The sequence below is a fragment of the Castor canadensis genome, chromosome 15 (genome assembly GCF_047511655.1).
Source record: "Castor canadensis chromosome 15, mCasCan1.hap1v2, whole genome shotgun sequence".
Lineage (NCBI taxonomy): Eukaryota > Metazoa > Chordata > Mammalia > Rodentia > Castoridae > Castor > Castor canadensis.
This window is the reverse complement of record NC_133400.1, coordinates 80,724,339-80,745,303: the sequence shown is the minus strand read 5'-3', so window position 1 is coordinate 80,745,303 and position 20,965 is coordinate 80,724,339. Positions and strand designations below refer to the sequence as shown.

Here is a 20,965-nt window from a genome sequence, read left to right as displayed (position 1 = left end):
ATTTTAATAGTTTTCCAGATGTTTCTGATCATCTTCACAATAATTAGAAAGGCTGAATTTAGTAATGGTGCCTGCTGATGCCCTCTCACCCATGCCTTCCTTTCCTCTTTATGGTCTTGCCACACTGCTGAGGATGGCAGAAGTTCTCTGACACATATTTGGGTGTCAATGATGCTTACGCGCCTCAATTAAAAAAAATGTCGTTTCATTCAACTGAAGCTCATAGTGTCCTCTTTCTACCCCAACTCAGAATTGTGGATCTTTGTATATAAAGGGACAGTGGCTCTCTAAAGTAATGCAGCTGGTCTATGAACAACTGGTCCCCAGGAAGAGTTTCTTCCCCTATACCTGATGTACAATGCTATCGTCAGAATTAGGGAATCAGTAAGATTTTATTATAATGATCCTTGCTACTTAGATTTTGCAGAAACAAAATGACTTGATTAAAAAATATTGAATAGTGTAAGTCCTCCCACAATTTTTTAAATAGAAACTTATGTTGAAAGGTTAAAAAACAAACCTAAAGGCAATGGGAAAATTTTCAGGCTGAAAGAAGAAAAGAGTGATGTGAGAAGAGGAAACTTTTCTCTGATCAAAGTAAACATTTATACCACGCACAAGCTGGACAATGATTTAAACACTATCTCAGTTATATTATTTGTGCTGATGTATTTCAAAGATACTCACAGCTATGCTTCCTTCTGGGAGTTTTGCTGGCTGATCCTTATAAGGCATCTTTTTAACTTCAAAGGACACCAGGGATGCAAGAGCATAGGGATCATTTTTCCTCTGAAAGTAAAAATACTAATTAATATATGTTTCCTGGGAAGCTTTTAAATGTTGTACTGGTATCTACTCAGTTCTTTTCAATGTTTTGCATGTCTAAAGCAAAATTTCCTCCTTTCTTCTTTTTCTCAATTTTTTTACATTTTCCTCATCATCCATCCATCCATCCATCCATCCATCCAAATATCCATCCATCCATTCACCCATCCATCCATTCAAATATCCATCCACCCACCCATCTATCCATCCATCCAACCATCCATCCATCCAACCATCCATCCATCCAACCATCCATCCATCCAACCATCCATCCATTCAACCATCCATTCAAACATCCGTCTATCCAGACAACCATCCATCCAAACATCCAACCATTTGTTCCATTTCTATTTCTAAGAATGATTAGTCTTACTAATAAAAGACTTATGTATAAAGTTAAGATTGAAAACCCAGAAAATTAGGGTCCTAAGAGGGAGCAAGCACAATGATTAATGTAATTACTACTAAAGAATGACAAAGGAGAGACACAGTGACTTAAAAAATTCTTGTTATCTGATAGAGGAAAATATTTTAGGAGACATTAGTACTTAGTAATAAAGACATTTATTACATTTCACTTTATACAGAAGACTCAAGAACAGGGCTTCTCAGCCTCTGTGCTATTCAGCATTTTGGTTGGACAGGAGTCTGTCCTGTGCATTGCAGGAGGTTTAGCAGAATCCCTGGTCTCTTCCTGCTGGATGCCCCAGTTGTGACAATCGTAAATGTCTCTAGTTATTGCAAATGTCCTCCGGGGAGCTCTTGTTAAGAATCACTGACCAACAGCATACATTGTTTCTGAAAGAACTTTTCAGCAAAAGTTCTCCTTAATTGGTTCTCATGTTACCTGTTGACTATTTAAGAGTAACTTAGCAAAGTTGCTTTGAGAATTTAAGTTTCTGTGGCTCTTTCCATCTGAGACAATGGTTAGATTCACCAGTGTTGTGCTATAACATTATGGACTCATAATGGCTGGTGAGAACCAGTTGCTAAAAATTCAGGAATTTTGAGTGCCAGCTGTTGAACAGATGCATTATTTAACCTTAAATTATATAAACATAAACTTAAGTAAATTATACTTCTAAGAAGGTAATAAACACACAAAACTCAATCCTTACTAACTGTTTTATTATATTTTACTATTACCCATGGTCCTGATGTCATTTATGCTGATTGTATGCATAAGGGAAACACTACACAATGGTGTACCATTGGGCATCTCTTCCCAACTCCATATTCACTGACATCATGTTGATAGCCTGAAATCAGCACATGATTACATCAAGTGCTGTAATCAAGCTTTTTTTTCTTCCCAAAGAGAAGATTATTAGCATGTACCATAGCACTGTCATTCAGTGTTGGGTCTCTTGAGGCCAATGCAACAATTTAGATTGTAATAATTTTGTTCAAATATTTCTACAAAGTTCATTTTTCCCCTCTCTTTAGCTGAATTTCTTCTCTCTTTAGTCAGCCTTATTTCCTATGAATGAAAAGCACAGGTCATAGAATGCAACTTTTGCATATTTAAAGTTACTCTATCTCTGCCTTTTTCTTTCTTCTATCCCTCCAGGATATGTAACTCCATTTGAAAACATTCTTTCGAAGGTATCATTCTTCTGATGATCTCTTCTCTGCTGACATTTCTGTTTAAACTAGAAGTTGGGTTTTCATTTGCATGTTTGAGAATTGTTATAAAATTTGGAAATCTTTGCTCATAAAATGTCACGTGTACTTGATGATTTTAATCTAATTTCTTTACCATTCTCACTTGTAGATACAGGAGAAAAGAATTAGATTTGGTGTGTAGAATAGTTATCTATTCAAGTGCATGTTCATCCTCCCAAACCTTTAATGAAGAAATTCTCATTAATTTCCAAGCTCAACAAAAAATTGGTAGAAAAATCATATTCCTATACTCCAAGTCATATATTTGGTAAACAAATTACATAAAAACTCCATTTCTGTGTCTATTCTAAGTGGAAAACATCTCTTACCTAATTTTGCATTGAATATAAAAGTTTCTTAATGCATTAAAGATAGGATTTGAACTCTAGAATGTAGTGTGGAGAAACATATTTCTTTGAGGAAGTTTTCTTTTACCTCCTCCCTTTGCCCCTCCCAGTGTAGGTCATGTTGGATTTCTCACATTTTCCATTCATCCCCAATCTTTACTGATGCTTCCAGTGGTGTACAAACCACTGGGCTTTGCTGGGCTTCAGAAACACCTGAGATCCATCTCAGAGATTCTGATTCAGTAAGTCTGGTATGAGACCATATTTAGTGTGTGTGCTCTGGAAGCTTCACATTGTGGTTCTAACTTTTTATTTTTCTGTTTTGTAGTCATGAGCCACATAACAATATTTGGTCAACAACAGACCACATATGTAAAGGCTGTTCCATAAGATTATACTGCCTAGTGGCACCAGAGCTGCCTTTGTCTGAGAAAGGACACTCTATAATATTTGCACAATGAAGAAATGTTTTGCTGACACATCTCTCTAAATGTATCTCTGTCATTTGTGATTTTAAGTGAGACATGACTGTACTTTTCTACCAACTAGATGACACAAAAACAGAAGGCACACACCATGGAGTATGTTTATATCTTCCACAGTACCTCAAACTGTGCACTGAGGCTTAATCAATACTAGCTGACTGGCTACATGAATGGATGGTAAACTAACATACCTATTGGTTTGGTTATTTGAAGACCCTCTTACCCACATATTACCCATTTGATAGCACCTTATAAAAGGTTTACATTTTTAAATTATTGGTTTGGAAAACCCCTTCCTCTTAAGTAGATTAGGAAGCTCAGGAAGTTGTGAGAGAATGTGGTCATATAAATGGAGGGCTGCTGGTCACAATAAACTGACATTGATGTTCTCACCTTCTAAAGAGAAAGCTAAAGACTTGGACAGATCAGGTGATAGTAAAATAGCCTGTAAAGACTAATTCATCCATCAATCTGCTCTTTGTTTTAAATTTATTCTGCAAAAGCAAAGTTTCTTCCACTCAGTACAACAGAAAAATGTATCTTTTTCACTTAAAAAAATGCTCTGGAGCTCCAAGTGATGGCAAATGTGGGTTAGAAGGCTACGATCGGCTGGTTTGTGTCAAAGTTATGCTAGTCTTGCTTTGTAGGTTAAAGGTCAGCACAGGTGAGTTTTTAACTCATGAGAAACAATCACAGGCAGGTCACCATCTTGGTTCCATGTTTAAAGTTCAGTGGTTGGATGTATGCTCTTTATGAAACAAGTGTATGAGTCTTACATCAAAACAATCTCTTCTCTACTGCCACCTACTCATGTAACATCATTGCCATGGTATAGGCAAATTAGGACTGAAAAGCAAGGTGATAAAATATTCGTTGACAATATCTTGACTCTCCTTGCCCCAGATAACTTTGAATTCTCAGAAAGTGCTCTGTTCCTCTTTTATTACTGCATCATTTAAACTGTTCTCTCAGCCCATAGACTGTCTCCAGTATGTGCTTTTGCACAATGGTTTGCACAGAATAGTGGCAGTAATTATTCACAGAGCTGGTACCAGATGGTGAGGAGATGAGGCTTCTGAGTTGGTTAAATACGTAAGTGCCTTGGGCAACAGCAAGAGTCATCCTTCTCCCATCTTTGAACTGCTTCCTTTTCCCTCCACCCTTATTTTTAGTACATCTCCATTTTATGAGCCTATGTTTAAATATTCAACATTCAGCAGAAACTAACCTTAGGGAGGTGATAAACCTAAGAAATTATTACTGAAACTCTCAACTGTAAAGAAGGTTTCTGATTTAGGCAACAATCATAGAACAGGAATCATTTAGAATTCATGTAAAAAAAACCTTTTTCTGACAACTTTGCATGGACCACAGGGACAGAAACAAACATAGAGCAGCAATTGACGCCGACCAAGAATGGTAAACTTTTAGCCAGGTCAAGAAGGCAAAAAATATTTACCTCTTCTGGATTACATGATGAAGCTGTTAGAAAACCCTAATGTACAAACCTATGTATGTTCCATATACATACTTACATGTACTTATATGAATATAAAAACATAAATATTTATGATTCTATAAAATACTTAAGTAAAAAGGAATATATATGAAAATATATATGCTTGTATGGGGAGGAGTTTTCAATAATCCTTTCCTCTTTGGCACTAGACTTCAAGACTGAAATAAGCAAAACTGTGAAAGTATAGAAATTGGGTGGGTGCATCTCTAGCCATAGAGGAAATGAAAATCAAAACCACACTAAGATTCTACCTCACTCCTGTTAGAATAGCCATCATTAGAAACACCACCAACAACAGGTGTTGGCAAGGATGTGGGGAAAAAGGAATCCTCGTACACTGCTGGTGGGAATGCAAGCTGGTGCAACCACTCTGGAAAAATATTTGGAGACTTCTTAAAAATCTAAACATAGATCTGCCATATGATCCAGCAATCCCACTCCTGGTGATATACCCAAAGGAATGCAACACAGGTTACTCCAGAGGCACCTGCACACCCATGTTCATTGCAGCGCTATTCACAATAGCCAAGTTATGGAAACAGCCAAGATGCCCCACTACTGATGAATGCATCAAGAAAATATGGTACTTGTACACAATGAAATTTTACTCAGCCATGAAGAAGAATGAAATCTTATCATTTGCAGGTAAATGGATGGAACTAGACAGCATCATTCTGAGCGAGGTCAGCCAGGCTCAGAAGACCAAAAATCGTATATTTTCCCTCATAGGCGGACTTTAGAGCTAGGGCAAATGCAGCAATGTTGTTGGACTCCAATCACATGACAAGGGGAGAGCACATACAGGAGATACAGGAATAGGTAGAAAACCCAAAACATGAAAGCGTTTGATGTCCCCACTCCAGAGTAACTAATACAGAAACCTTAAAGCGACAGAGGTTATCATGATAAGGGGATCAGTAACCAGTATAAAGATCAGTTAGAGATGAATCAACATGGGTCGTAACACATGTGTACACAAAAGCAATGCTAGGAATATTTCTGTATAGCTATCCCTAACTCAACTAGCAAAAATGCTCTGTCTTCCTTATTATGCTTATGTCTTTTTTTCAACAAAATTAGTGATAAGGGCAGAACAGGATCTGCCTGGAACTGAGAGGGGGAGGAGAAGGGAGTCAGGGGGATGAAATGACCCAAACAATGTATGCACATGTGAATAAATGAATAATTAAAAAAATCATAATTTATTGGAAAAAAAAAGAAATTGGGTGGGTGAACATAGTGACTTGTACCACTCTGTTTCTTTACATGTGACCCAAGGGCTTTTGAATGCTGGTGCAGCTGTTCTGTTCTGACTATCTTCCTGTTACCTATTTATAGTCTGGATAATGTCCTTAAATTATCAACAAGTGACTGCTTCCACACACATGAAGTCTTCTTAGCAGGCGAATGAGGATGCCATTTTTGTCCCGTGTGGTATGACGTGCCTGTAATGCCAGCTACTTGGGGGCAGAGGTAAAAGAAAGTCTGAGGTTTGCCTGGACAAAATGCAGGAGGCCCTATCTGGAAAAAATAAAAAAAACTAAAAAAGCAAAAGACTGAGGGTGTGGCTCAAGTGGTAGAGAATTTATCTCACAAGCAAGAAGTCCTAAGTTCAATTCCAGTACCATGGGGAAAAAGGAAATAGTATTTTCACTTCATTGACCTCCTAATGGAGTAGAATATCATGCATAGAACTGAAGCATACTGTCCCAAAATGATTGCTTTCCCTCAAATTCAGGGTTGTAATGACAGATCCAATTTCATTGAAAAACCATTTTTCTTCATTGCAGGAGGATGAAGTAACAAAGGAATGAATGTGTGGCTCTCACTTAGACTGTGTAGGCTTGGGAATTCCCTAACGCACCTCTTTTCTGACTCAGATAGGAACTAACAGCCAAAAGGCAGAGCAACCCTGAGTAAACTGACAGTATGAAAATGGCAGAGTTGTCTTGGATGTTCAGGGAATCTGGCCCTCTAAGGAGGCCTGTGCTATTATGAAAAGTGGAGTCTGATTTGAAAAGGCCAATTACAATTTTCAAATTTATGCCATTTGAAGGTATTAAAATAACATGATTTTTTTGCTAAGACTTTGAAGAAATTAGTATGCCAGAAAGTAATTAAATGATAAAAACTTAATATGGCAATTTATTATTAGGAGACTAATAACTGGGTTCTCTGAATCTTTATGCAATGAAAATAAGTTTTTTTTTATTGAATTGCCTTTTTAAGTTCTTTCTCTATTCTTTCTTATCTATAGTTCTGTTTTTTTTTTAAAAAGCCTTCAAGAAACCATCTGACATGGAATTGAAGAACATCATTCTGAGTGAGGTTAGCCTGGCCCAAAAGATGAAAAATCGTATGTTCTCCCTCATATGAGGACATTAGATCAAGGGCAAACACAACAAGGGGATTGAACTTTGATCACATGATAAAGAGAGAGCCCACAAGATAGATATAAGGATAGGTAAGACACCTAAAAAATTAGCTTATATGTTGCCCTCAACACAGAGAAACTAAAGCAGATACCTTAAAAGCAACTGAGGCCAATAGGAAAAGGGGACCAGGAACTAGAGAAAAGGTTAGATCAAAAAGAATTAACCTAGAAGGTAACACACACGCACAGGAAATCAATGCGAGCCAACTCCCTGTATAGATATCCTTATCTCAACTAGCAAAAACCCTTGTTTCTTCCTATTATTGCTTATACTCTCTCTTCAACAAAATCAGAGATAAGGGCAAAATAGTTTCTGCTGGGTATCGAGGGGGTGGGGGGGAGAGGGAGGGGGTGGAGTGGGGGTAAAGGAGGGGGTGGGGGCAGGGGGGAGAAATGACCCAAGCATTGTATGCACATATGAATAATAAAACAATAAATAAAAAAAAAGAAACCATCTGACATTTTAACATGAAGTTTGGTCTTTGAACTTTTCCTTATAAGGCAAGAGAATGAATAGACTAATTAAATTACTCAAAGATGTAACGTTTAGCACTCTGTGAAGGTAAATTGTTTCACATAGAATGCTTTGCAAAGGCCCATGCTTCTTCAGTATATTTCAACTACAAAATAGAAAGAAAATTGCTTTTCAGTTTCTTCAAGTGGGAAAACATTTGTGACTAGCTGTGGGCTTTTCCTACCTCATACAAGGTAACTGCTTATGACTGGATGTCATCAAGGGCCTCTAGTCTCAAAATACCTCATCCCTGTGAATTTGCCCCCTGGTTGTGTCCAAGGAGTGTGGGTTATAGCCAAGTTTTTAAACCTCTTCTCCGATAAACTATGTCACTTTGTGGGGAGGGGTCTGACACTGCTCAGACTTTTGACGTAGTTTCAGTTTTAGAAGCGGGATGGAAACAGCATCAGTAAGACCTAATAGTGCGGATCGCTATCTTCAACAGGAATAAAGGGATGATAATTGTCCTTTTGACTTGTCTCTGAGGTTCGTATCTTGAATCTTCCTCCTGAACTGGAAAGAACCAAATGGTGCTGTGGCTCAGAGTGGAGGGGCAGCCTCATTTTTGACAATCTTAAAACACGAAAGTTTTCTCCTCAATTTGAAAACCTTGTCATCTCAATCTGGAGGTTTCAGTTTGAGACAGGGAGAAAATGAAATGTACACATCTTTGCTCTACGTGTAAGAGGTCATGTTAAACTCACTAAACCCCAACAACTTGTGGTCTGAGTACAGGAGAAGGTGGCCAGGGTGTAGGAGAAAAAGCAAACATGAACTGAAGTGCCTCACTGAAGACACTTCCTGTCAACTAGCTGGCTGTGCACAGGTGTCAGGATAGCATTTCCATGATTTCAGCTGGGTTTTGTGTCTCAAATTGACCAGACAAAGTGACCTTTCCAGAAATTCCAGAGAAAGACATCTGAAGCCAGTTGTTGTTCATATTCTCTGGTAACACAAGTTTTTATATCTCTAGAATATCTGGTGCTCTTAAGGTTATTATTCTTAAGCCAAGAGAGATTATTTGTTTATTTGTTAGTTTGATTGGTTTCATTCTGAATAGACAAGAACTTGGGGCCCAGCCAAGCCTAACACTTGGTCTTAGATGTTTCATGCATTAAAAATATCATGAGTAGCTCCGCTGGGTCAGGTGTTTCAGGGGTTGGGTGGGAGAATCAAAGACAAAGCAAACATTCTTCTTGCCCTAGGGGAGCTCACAGTCTGGTGTCAGCTGTAGATGTATTTGAGGGAGGCTCCCCTTAAATCCAGTATCCAAAACACTGTTTTAACAAAACCCAAAAACTTTTCTTTCTTCATTGTAGGAAGCAGAATTTCAGAACTTTATTTGCTTAGCAGTTCTGTAGCCAAAAGTCTTCTTGTATGGTTCTTGCTTGTATCTCAGCTTTGATGTGAAGCCAACGATGTTGCTCCTTGGTCTGATACCGTGTCATTTCGCTGTCCCTGCTGGCTCATTGGAAGAGCAAGAGACTGTTGTGTTGATTCAAATCTGTTACATTATGCTTAGTGAAAAGTGCCTTTTGAGGTGGCAGATGACACTTCAATGAAGCAAAAAGGGGCCCTGTTCGTACTTTGGGAGGGGACATAATGAAAGTCAGAAAGCTAATATTAAACACAGTCCAGGTCTTCATTCATAGATAAGTGACAATTAGACCCTGTCCTGTAAGTTTGAAGGAAATATACTTCCTTAAAGTTCTGAAACAGGCAGTCCAATAGAACTTTCTTCAAGGATAGAAATGTTCCTTATCAGCTACTTCAAGGCGGGTAAAGGATCTCAACCAGACACAGTGAGCAAGAGACTCTGTCTCCAAAGCAAACTAAAAACAAAGGGGCTGGGGACATGTCCTGAGTTGAGTCAGCAGTGCTAGAAAACAACTGCTGTTTTTTTGCACAGTCTTATAGAGTAGCCGTGAGCTGTGACTATTGAAGACTTGAAATGTGACTAGTGAGACCTAGGAAGTGAATGTTTAATTACATTTAAATTGAAATTATTTAAATTTATATAACCATATGTGAATATTACTGTAGTTTGGGCAGCACAATTCAAGAATTATGTTTTCTTTGCTGGAGTCTGAAGTAGTATACTCATGCAATTTACAGAGTCTTCACAAAGGTATAAAGTTTTCATACATGCTACTTAAAGCATGTCTATATGCTGGATACAATATAGTAACCTATAATATAGTAGTTATAGTTTAGCAAGCTGTCACAGCATGATAGTGATATAAAATTTCCTATGGGTAATTATCACATAGTCACCTGTAGTTCAGCGATGTCGTGTAGTGATACACACAGGACAAAAGCTCACAGATTTCCTCCTCTTACTGCCTATGTGACCTTGGAAAGGGCACTTAATTTTTATGTCTGAGTTTGCTCTTGTGTGATGCAGTTCACAGTAATAGTCCATATCCCACAGGACTGCTGTGAGAATTCAATGAAAATTCATAAGCAAGCCTTCATCCCGGTGCCTAGCTACTTGGCTATCACTCAATAGACACCTGGCTAGATGCAGACAAATAGACCTCTTTGGGAAGGCTGGTTGGCTGTTCCTTACATTTAGAGAACCATTTAGACATAGTCTGTTCTGAGTCAACCAATGTGTCAACAATACAAAAGAAGGCTATTAATAAAGCACGTGGAGTTACTGCTGACTCGAGCTAAGTAGAATAAACACCATAAATAACTGATTGGGAGAGGTTCCATGTGAGCTGCCCATAGATCAGGGAATTTTCAGGAATGAAAGGAGCCTTTAGTATGCCCCTTCATCTCACAAATGAGGGACTTGAGTCACATGAAAGTTAAGGGCCTTGGACACAGCCAGTGAGGAATGGAACTGAGCTCAAGCTTCCTGAGCCCATATCCACCACGGGCAGCAAAACCAGATGCTTTCTAATTTAAGCCTGATTTTAATGTGCACATACAGTTTTGTTTTTTTTTTACATATCACTTTGTTTAGGGGTAGGTTTCACAAATGAATGTTGTGTTCATAAAATTTATAAACGTGTTTACAATACACTTTTGGCAATATTTATCAAAAAAAATAAAGGAATCTATACTGACTGTTTTGATTAAAATTTTTGCCCATGATTAGTAATGATGTATCTGAGAGTAAACTGAAAAATATATCGTGAACAGAAAGAGAACAGTCATAACAAAAATACCTTAAGCCCTAATTATCTCCCCTCATACTAAGATTAGTGAGGTATTTTAGAAGTAATTTACTAGATTAAAGAAATTGTTATAACACAATGAAAAATGGAGTAGCAAAGCTTGCAAGTAGGGATATAAGACCACAGATTGTAGTGGATTAAATAGTGTCCCCCCCTCAACCCCCAAATCATGGCCATCTAGAATCTCATAATAAGGACTTGGAAGAACGGTCTGTGCAGGCATAATTAAGGAAGGTTTTGATGAGATTATCTGATTAGGTGGGCTCTAAATCGAGGAAAGTGTCCGTAAAGATATGGAAAAGAACACACAAAGGCATGCTGAGTAAGGTGATATGAAGATGGTGGCAGAGGTTAGTGATGCGTCCACAAGCCAATGAAGGTCAAGCATTACTGGCAACCATCACAATCAAGGAGGAGCCTTGCACATACTGGTTTCCCTCTCAGAGCCTCCAGAGCCAACCAATCTGTCAACACCTTGGACTTCTCACCTTCTGAATGGTGAAAGAATAAATTTCTGTTGCTTTAAGACAATCCTTTTGCCATAGTTGGTTCTATCAGTCTTAGGAACCTAAGATATTGAGTGTAATGATATAACTTATTCCTGGTTTCACCTGACTAGAGAAAAATAGGCTTAAGTTTTGACATAAATTTCAGCTAAGAGGAAATTCGAGAATTGGTTAATGTATCTTTGGCAGCCAGCTTTCAAGGAAGCCCCCAGTGATTCTTTCCTCTGGGTAGTCATAGTCTTCGGTGCTATCAATTCATATTGAACACAGCTGATATGTGACAGGATGTACCTTCCATGGCTAAGTCATAAAAGACATAAAAGTGTTGCTGTCTCCTGGATCACTTGCTTCGGGAAAGCTAGTTGCTATATGCTAGGAAGATGCTCAAGCAGTGATATGGACAGCATCACTTTGCAAGGATCTGGGCCCTCTGCCAACAAGCACTCACTTTCTTCACACATCCCCAAGAATCTTAGGGAGCGTTCTCCAAACCCAATGAAGTCTTCGGATAGCTGAAGTCCTGGCTGACATCTTAACTATGTCACTCAGCCATGTGGCACAGCTAAGCTGTGGTCACAGTCCTGACACTCAGTAAAAGGATGGGTGCTTATTGTTTTTAGCTGCTAAGTTTTGGGAAAAACTGTTATGCAACAATAGATAACAAATACAATCAGAACTATAAAACTGAAAAAGAAACCTTAGTTTCCTCTACTAAGATAGCCTCCCTCTGTCATCTTCACCATTTAGCTTCGTTAAAAAACCCTGGAGACATTCTAGATTCCTCTATTTCCTTTACTCTCTCAACAATAAATTCAACACGTCATTGGTTTTTCCCTCTGAAATAAATCTTGAATTAAACCTCATTTCATTTGCCCTGCTGTCCTGCTGCCAGTGTAAGCCTCCATCATTTCCCCCGGAAACTGTCTTAGTCCTCTCAATATTGCTCTTTGAAAGCTATTTTATTGAATAAATTGAGTGAATATAAGCCATCATTTATAGCATATAGTGATAGAGAAAAATTCCAAGATGAACACAGGGATGCCTGGCGCTCACTGTGAAACAACCAGTACCTTCAGAACATTCTCTTTGTCCTCCTCCAGGATTTCCCCCTCCATAGTTTTCTAGTACTGCTTAGTTTTGCTTGTTTTTGAATTCTATAAAAAACAAACAAAACCTAGACTCATTCTTGATTTATCTTTTAAATTCAATACTATGTTCCTGAGATTCATCTGTATTAATATATCTCATTCATTTAAAAGCTGTATAGTATTCTTTTCTCTGGCTATGCAGCAACTTATTCATTCACTCTTGCTCATTTAAAACAAAATCCTAATGCTTTTGATATTAATTTATTTGTAATTTGCCATTATATTTAGGATGAAATCAAGTTTCCTTTCTATGCTATACAATCCCTTTGTATTTCTGTCTCATCTATGGTAATTCAAACATACTGGTCTCCATTGTTCCTTGGATATGTCAAAAGAGTTCTGGTCTCTGGGCCTTTGTACTGGCGATTGCTCTAACTGGGATTCTGTAGGTTTTCACGATTCAGCTCTCAGCTCCAGGTCCCCCGCTTAGAACAATCTCCTATGCCCATACTTCCAGAAGATTCCTTCTTGACTCTTCTATCCCTCTCCCGTCTCACTGTCAGCAGGGCACTTGTCTCTAGCTAAAATGAGCTCATGTACCTGTTTGTTGTTACAAAGGTAACAACTCTGTGAAGGTAGGTGCTACCTCTGCTTTCCTCACTGCTATTTCCCTGGGAAATAGTGCCTGGCATGCAGCAGGTAGTCCATCAATATTTGTTGAACAAATAATAATTTGCTCAAAAGAAGAAAAGAATCAAATATATTAGGCACTGCTCCTCTCCTTAGGTTAGTGGATCAAAACTGGAAATGATGTTGTTCCCAAAAGACATGGCAATGTGGGGAAACATTCTAGGTTGGCACAAGTGGGATGGGGCAGCTACTGGTATCTAGTGGGTAAAAACCAGGAATGCCAATGAGCATCCTATAATGAGCAGGATGGCTCCAACAACACAGAATTATCCCATCCAAAATGTTAAGTGGTGAGGGACCCTTTTAAAAAGTAATTTTTCTCCTGTTTCTTTTAGAATCAAAATTAAATCACATTAGTGAGGCTACAGAAGTGTTTTAGATAATAACGAACATGAAAACTTAGAGACCCAGATGTCTATGTTGGTAGGTAGACTCAAAGGAGTTTACCATTTGGTTTTCTTGTTTTTTAATTATCACATTATTGTTGTAGTAGGGGTACATTGTGACATTTACCAAAGTTCTTATAATATTTCATAGTTGAATTCACCCCCTCCATCATTCTCTTTTACCATTTGATTTTCTGTGGTGCAATGAACTCAATATTCGTTTAGTAGTTAAAATTTGAGCGAGACACTTGGGAGGTAGAGTTCGGATGGTCATGGTCTGAGGCCAGCCCTGGGCAAAAGCGTGAGACACCATCATTACACGCAATATCTTAGGTTCCTAAGACTGATAGAACCAACTATGGCAAAAGGATTGTCTTAAAGCAAAAAGGGCTAAGGGGGTAGCTCAAGTGGTAGAAAGCCTGCATAGCAAGCACAAGACCTTGAGTACAAACCCTGGTATTGCCTGAATAAAATTAATTAATTAATTAGAATAAAGGGAAAAATTAATTCAAAATCCTTAAAAATAGGCTTCTGGTAGAGTTTTTGAGAAGAGATTCCCTTTCCAGTAAATGGTATGTTGAGACTTTTCTTACCTGGAGGAATGTGTGGGCCCAGAGTCGAGATCTGATTTTCAAAACTGCACTTTCTCCTCCTCTTAGTCGTCCCACTGTACAAGAGATTTGTAAACACTCGATATTTGTGCAATTCTGCAAAATACAATAGTAGTAGCCACACATTAGTGTCTTTAAGTGACGGTAGAAAATCAGCACTAAAGTCAGTTTATATACTGAGGATTTCATTTTATTTACTTAATTTAAAGAAAGAATAAATTAAGCCTGGTGTGGTGGGGCATCCCAGCAACTTTGGAGGCAGAGGTAGGAAGACCACACTCCAAGGCTAGCCTGGGCCAAAAGCACAAGACTATCTGATAAAAACAAAAATAACAAAAGCAAAAAAACCTAAAAGCTGAAGGACTGGGGGTGTGTGGCTCAAGTGGCAGATGGCTTGCCTAGCAAGTTCAAGCACAAATTCAATCCCCAGCATCTACAAAACAAGAATGAATTAGCCACCAAGAAAAGTACTGCTTAGTAGTAATCAACATAAACAATCCTTCCCAAGAGCTCAAATCATCTTCTTGCAGCAGCCAATGCGTTGCTCTGCTTCACTGTCTCAGAACTCAGGAAGACATTTCTTATAGTCATTCATGACACTGGATGTCACATCAGACCCTGGAAAGGGTCACAGCAGAAGTTCCAGAGTCTGTGTAACCTCAAAGACTCAAAGTTGACTAATGGAGAAGCATTTGTTCCATAACATCCTTTGCACTGTCCAAATTACTTCCTGATTGTAGAGCAGACCCTTCTTTGAATTCCACTCACTAAGCTGTTTTTACACTACTTTCTAGTGTTGCCCAACTTATAACAGGTCACTGTCAATATGATGAAATGCATGAGTCCTGGGAAGTATTCAATATGATGATATTCTACTCATTGAATCATAGTTTCTGACTGGGTCCCAGTATGGAAAGAAACGGATCCACCACAACCTGTTTTCTATGAGTCATACACAGAACGATGCTCCTCTTGTTGTGTTGGAGATACGGTCACACAAGAAAGAGAGCAATGATGAAAGAGGAGAGGAGGGGACTGAAGATAGGAACAGGGACATAGAAGGATGAGAGGAACAGACGCCCATGAAAAATTCTGACATGGAGATGGCCAAAGGGAAGAAGAAAGCCAGGAGAGAGTGTTTGAGGACGAAGCCAAGGATGTGATAGTTTCCAGAAATGGCCAATGGTATCAAATGCTCAACAGAAATCAAGAAAGACTCCACTGTAAGAGGACTAGTGAAAGGGAAGAGAGAAAAGTTTGGAGAGGAGGAGATGGAGGTGACAATGGCAAATGCAGCAGGGTCCCAAGAAAGACAAAGATCTTCTTAAGCAGAAGAGAATTATATTTCAGTGCCATAGATACAAACCTTTTAAAATGCAAATTGGAAATGCTGATCCCCAAACAGGAGGTTGGCATTTTGCACTTTCAAATTCCTAATCAAAAATGTGACTCAGTAAGTTGTTTTTAAGCAAACAAAAACTGTAGGAGGTCTTGTTTAACTTTTGATTTTAGAATAAACTTTGCATAATCACTCCCCATCCTGAGCTGTCTTGACTCCAGGATACAGTGAGGTGTATAGTTTGCAATGTTTGAACCAATAAGAGAAAAGGAGAATAAAATATGAACTGAAATTGGACATGGAAAGCCTGGGATGCCTTACAGTCATCTATAAGTAAATAAATTTCTCTGATATTTAGAAGTTAAAAATTATCTATGTCAAAAATATTTAATGAGAAACAATAGAAGACAAAAAAATGTGTTTCCTCAGTGCACGTGCACACAATTTCCTCCCTCTCTCCCTCCTTAGCTCCCTCTGTTCCTTCCTTCTTTCCTCCCTCCTTCCATTCCTCTTTTTTTTCTTTGCACATGCTCTACCACTAATCTACATCTTCAGTCCTTTTTATCCTTCATATTTCAATTTTGTAAACTGAGGTCATTGTTACTCCTCTTCCAAATGCTAAATTCAGTGTTTCAATTCCTCAAGCTTCAATTTGCTCCCTTCAGCTACCTTTCATTCTTTCCCTGTGATAAGTGGCTGGACAATTAATTATATTTCCTAAAGCAAACTCTCACACCTTCCTCACAGCCTTCTTATTTTGAACTTGGTAGTTAGGCAGCTAGTGATTTAGTCATCACCAATACTATCTTATCAACCTCTTACAACATATTGGCTTAAAATTGGGTTGAAAGTTAAAGAGGAGAAAGAACAGGTGGTATGGCACACCAAGGGCATTGTGGAGGTGACTCCAAAAGCTATCAGTAGTGACCTTGACTTGCTTGGTGACTGTGTTATTCACACAGTTGCTCAACCAAGGAGCCAAGCACTGGGCAGCACCCTGGAGAAACAGTGCTGGGCAAATGGAATATCTGTCTGTGAGCTTTCTGTAGGGTGGGCAAGCGGATAAAGAAGCTGCCCCAAGTATCCGGATGAGCCTGGGAAGGATTCCAAATTTCTGGAATCTACATCTCCTGAGGAGGCACTGCGGTGTGGGTTTGGGTATTTTATGGCCAAGCCAGTGACTGCTGCCCCTGTAGAAATAGCTGTGGAGCCCTTGTAGGGTAAGGGTGGTCTTTAGGTTCTGCCTGTGCCTCCCCTCAGCTTGCCCAAGGCCTCCAGCCCAGGGTCTTTCTCTTTCACTTGGCTCTTTGGTTGTGGCTTTTGATTCAGCATTACCACAGGATAATGCATCTCAGACTGAGCTGTAGGTCAGTTGTGAGTCAAGAAACACCTGCTTGGCCCCCACTGCATCCCAACCCCCAGACCTTGGGTGCATGTCTGCTAGATTTTGAAGAAGAGGTTGGATTTTCAGGTGCATAGCTGGAGAATGGGCTGGTAGCTTCCTCCTCTTTATGGAGCGGGTCTGTGTAATACTGATGAATTGTACCTTGACACTCTATGTGTGTTTGCCACATGGTCAGAGGAGAAGATGAACACTCATGTGAGAGAGAAAGCTGTAGAACCAGTGCTGGGGTGAGTGGGAGAACTGCATCAGACACTGACTCCTGAATGCTGTCCATGGTTTCTGCAAAGTCTTGGCTAAGTTCAAGGAGACCAACCACAGAATAGACCCCAGTGCAGACACTCAGAGGTTTTGGCCTAGGGGGCCTCAACAGGCCATATCATTCTTTTGTATTTACTTATTTTTGTTAGAACTGGGAACTGAACATAGGGCCTCATGCTTGCTAAGCAGGCATTACCACTTGAACCACACCTCCCCAGTCCTTTTGTTTTAAATTTATTTTTCACATATAGTCTCGTGCTTTTGCCTGAGCTGGACTTGGACTATGATCTTCCTATCTCTGTCTCTCAAGTATATGGGACCATAGGCATGAGCTATCACACCTATGCCTTTCTTAATACACAGATTTTATTTCACACTTACTTTTTTGTGGTACTGTGGTTTGAACTCAGGCTTCCTGCTTACTAGGTAGGGGGCTCTACCTCTTGAGCCACTTTGCCAGCCCTATTTTACACTTACTTATGCCCAGAAATACAATACAATACAATACCGTAGAGGTCTTTTTTTGTTGTTGTTGGGTCTGGGGTTTGAACTTAGAGCTTCATGCTTGCAGAGCAGGCACTCTACTACTTAAGCCTACAACAGACTTATTAATAAACATAATGCTTTTCTCTCATCTCCTCATTCTTTGCTTTCTGGATTTTCATTTTAATTATCAATGCATATTAATTGTATGTATTAACGAATTTCATTGTGACATTTTCATACATGTGTATGTTGTGCATTGATCATATCTGTATTTCCTCTCTCTCTACTTACCCTAGTCTCTTCTTTTCCTTAGCATCCCTCTACTACTCTCAGATCATTCTTTTTTTTAATTCTAGATTCTGTATATGAGACAAAACAATGCGATGTTTGCTTCTGTGTCTGGCTTAACAGGATGGTCTCTAGTTCCATCCATTTTCTTGAAAATTTTATTCTTCTTTTTGGCCAAATCATACTCCATTGTGTGTGTGTATATATATGCAGATTGAGAAGAGTGCAAATACTCCTTAAGTATCATAAAAAAGGCATGTTCATTCTTGCCATATGTCCTGTCAAAGAACGGAGACATGTGTCAAGAAGTAGAGTTCCTGCCTCACAAGTACGAAGTCCTGACATCAATCCCCAGCACCATCAAAACAAAACAAAAAATGTTTTGCCTAAAACTCTCAGGCAAATCTGAGCATCAGAGGAGACTAAAAGCCAAACTCAAAGTGAAAACCATTTGTATATGGGAATTCTGTTGAATCCAGACTTTTCCCTCGATTCTCCACCCATGGAGACAACTCACCAATATCTTTGCAGGGCTCTGTCTGTGGAGTTGGACCACAGGTGCATCCCGCTTCCGAATGAGATGAGGAATGGTGGAGTTTCGCAAAAAGGCACTGAGCTCTGGAGTGTCTTCCAGAGAGGCAGCAGGCTGCAAAGAGAAAATAGTGGAAATCACATACAATTAATCCTTTGAGTATCTCTTACCTTTGCATTGGCCTTAAACTCTAGGCAAATGTTCTCCTGTTGAATTGGATTCATGGGAAAGCCCAGACATGTTGTGGTGTGCCAGTGCAAGCTGGACAGAAAGATGACCTGCAGGACAGGATTGTACACTCTAGCTCTGGGAATTCATGGAGCGCAGGAACACATCATTGGGAAGGTTTTCTTATAAGGATAGGATTTAAGCAGAAGTAATTTCCCCACGAGTCTGGAACCTGTGGCGCTAACTTTTCTAGCCTGAGTTATGCCCTTGTTACCTCCCTCTGGCTAAATGAAGGAACACTCTGTGTGGGGCGATGGGTCTGGCAGTAGCAGAAAAGTAGGGGTTAAGTCTAACATGACTGAGGGGCTGGTGTGCCCATGGCTGTGCCCTAATCCTAGGCTCTTGACAAGTGCTTCCTCAGGAGCAAACCAACTGCATCCTAATGAGATCACCATTCCCACCGCAGGTCTCATGCATGTCACACTGTCATGGAGCTCACTTTCTAGCCCAGGTTGTTTGCAATGTTCTGGAACTGGTGATGTTAGCTCAGGCTCCATGCTGGCTACATCTGATGGCTGGAGAACTATTTTGAGAGTTTCAATAAATCACACACAATAACCTATTCACATTATTGTATTTATTTATTTATTTTTTGGTGGTACTGGGGTTTGAAACTGCATGCTTGTTAGGCAGGTGCTCTACTGCTTGGGTCATGTCCCTGGCACTTTTTTATGCTTTAGTTGTCTTTCAGACACTGCTTGTGTTTTTGGCTGGGGCCATCCTTGGACCATGATCCCCCTACATACACCACCCATCTAGCTGGGATTACAGATACACACCATGATACTTGGCTTGTTGGTTGAGATGTGGTCTTGCTAACTTTTGCCCAGGCTGGTCTCAAACCATGATCCTCCCTGATAGCTGGGATTACAGTTGTAATCCACCACACCTGAGCCTATTCACATTATTTTAGACCAACTGAATATAGAAACTGAATTCTCTGCCTTTCATTTACACTCTAACAATGACGTCTTTTTTACCTGATTTGTGTTTAAGTCATGGGAGCAACACTAGTTTGTTCATATCTGGAATGAAAAAAGAAATTCCTACATTGCAGATGTGTACCACAAAAGATGGAATGATAATAATGAGAATATTATAAGGATGTGGAGAAATCTACTGGACAGACAGACAGACCATCTGTAGCATGACACAGGTCTCATGTGATTACAAGGTGTGGAGTAGGGAGAGAGGTTGGGATGGGGAAATAGATCATTTGGAGATTTTCTTGTTTTAAGGCCACCTACTAAAAGCAAAGTGAGAGAAAGTGGATAGGAAGAACAGGAAGAGTAGGGACAGTTGGAGAAACCAATGAAGAGAACAAGGACAGACTTCCTGTGACACCAACTGCTAATGAGCACTTTCCACCCTCAATCCATAATGGCATCAGGAGCTAAAAGGAAGACTGTGGAACTGGGTATGGCTGAGATGTTCAGAGCAGGGATTTGGAAGGATATTAGAGAAGGGAGATTAAAGCAGCTTGTAAACGAGTGTTTCTGGCAACAAATCTTGGATTTCAGACTTGGTAGGAAAGAAAGTACAGCCAAGGAAGTCTTGAGGGAGGGGTAGGTTAATTCCCTCAGAGAAAATGTGCACAGTAAGGAACAGAAGATTGAGTGGAAAGAGAAAGTGAGAACATGAAAAAAATAGAAGAATGTTTGAAGAAGAGGATGTGGAGTAGGCTACTTCAGAAGCATGGTACCTAGAGGCCATGTCGAAGACCAGTGGCTGAAGTACTGGGATGATGAAACTCGTGGAAGTGAGGTGAGGCCTTGGATGGATCAGCCTGTGGATGCTGGAATATCCCTGAGCAATGAGTTATTATCATTCCCAAATCTTAATAACTGCTCTCTCAAGAAAGCACAGAACTTAGTCTGAGCTAGAGTATAAGCCCACTGCAAGGCAGGGGTTGATAGAAAACATTTCCTTCTTTTTGTAAAGTGTTTTACAAGCAGATCAATACCACTTTAAACACCATACTCAAAGGGCTCCAAAAAGCTTGCAAACCAGTTTTCTCAAATAGAATTCCAGAAATTATTTCAAAAGCAAAGCAAGGTATAAAGCAAAGAAGAAGTTATCCCAGAAATGTAAACAACAGTTAAAGTCCATTTTCTAGATGAACACTGGGGAGCCTCTTTCTCAGTTAGGCATGACCACAGGCCATGTTACTCCTT

General features: G+C 39.5%; 1 protein-coding gene across 1 annotated transcript in view; it reads right to left on the bottom strand.

Annotated features, from left to right (window-relative positions):
* Itga8 (integrin subunit alpha 8) overlaps positions 1 to 20,965 on the bottom strand; it is a 179,615-nt gene that overhangs the window by 12,983 nt on the left and 145,667 nt on the right. The window contains exons 26-28 of the mRNA XM_020171319.2: positions 18,549 to 18,677; positions 14,238 to 14,351; positions 688 to 789 (exon numbers count right to left, since the gene is read on the bottom strand). Coding sequence (XP_020026908.2) covers positions 688 to 789; positions 14,238 to 14,351; positions 18,549 to 18,677 — 345 coding nt within the window. The remainder of the gene's footprint in view (positions 1 to 687; positions 790 to 14,237; positions 14,352 to 18,548; positions 18,678 to 20,965) is intronic.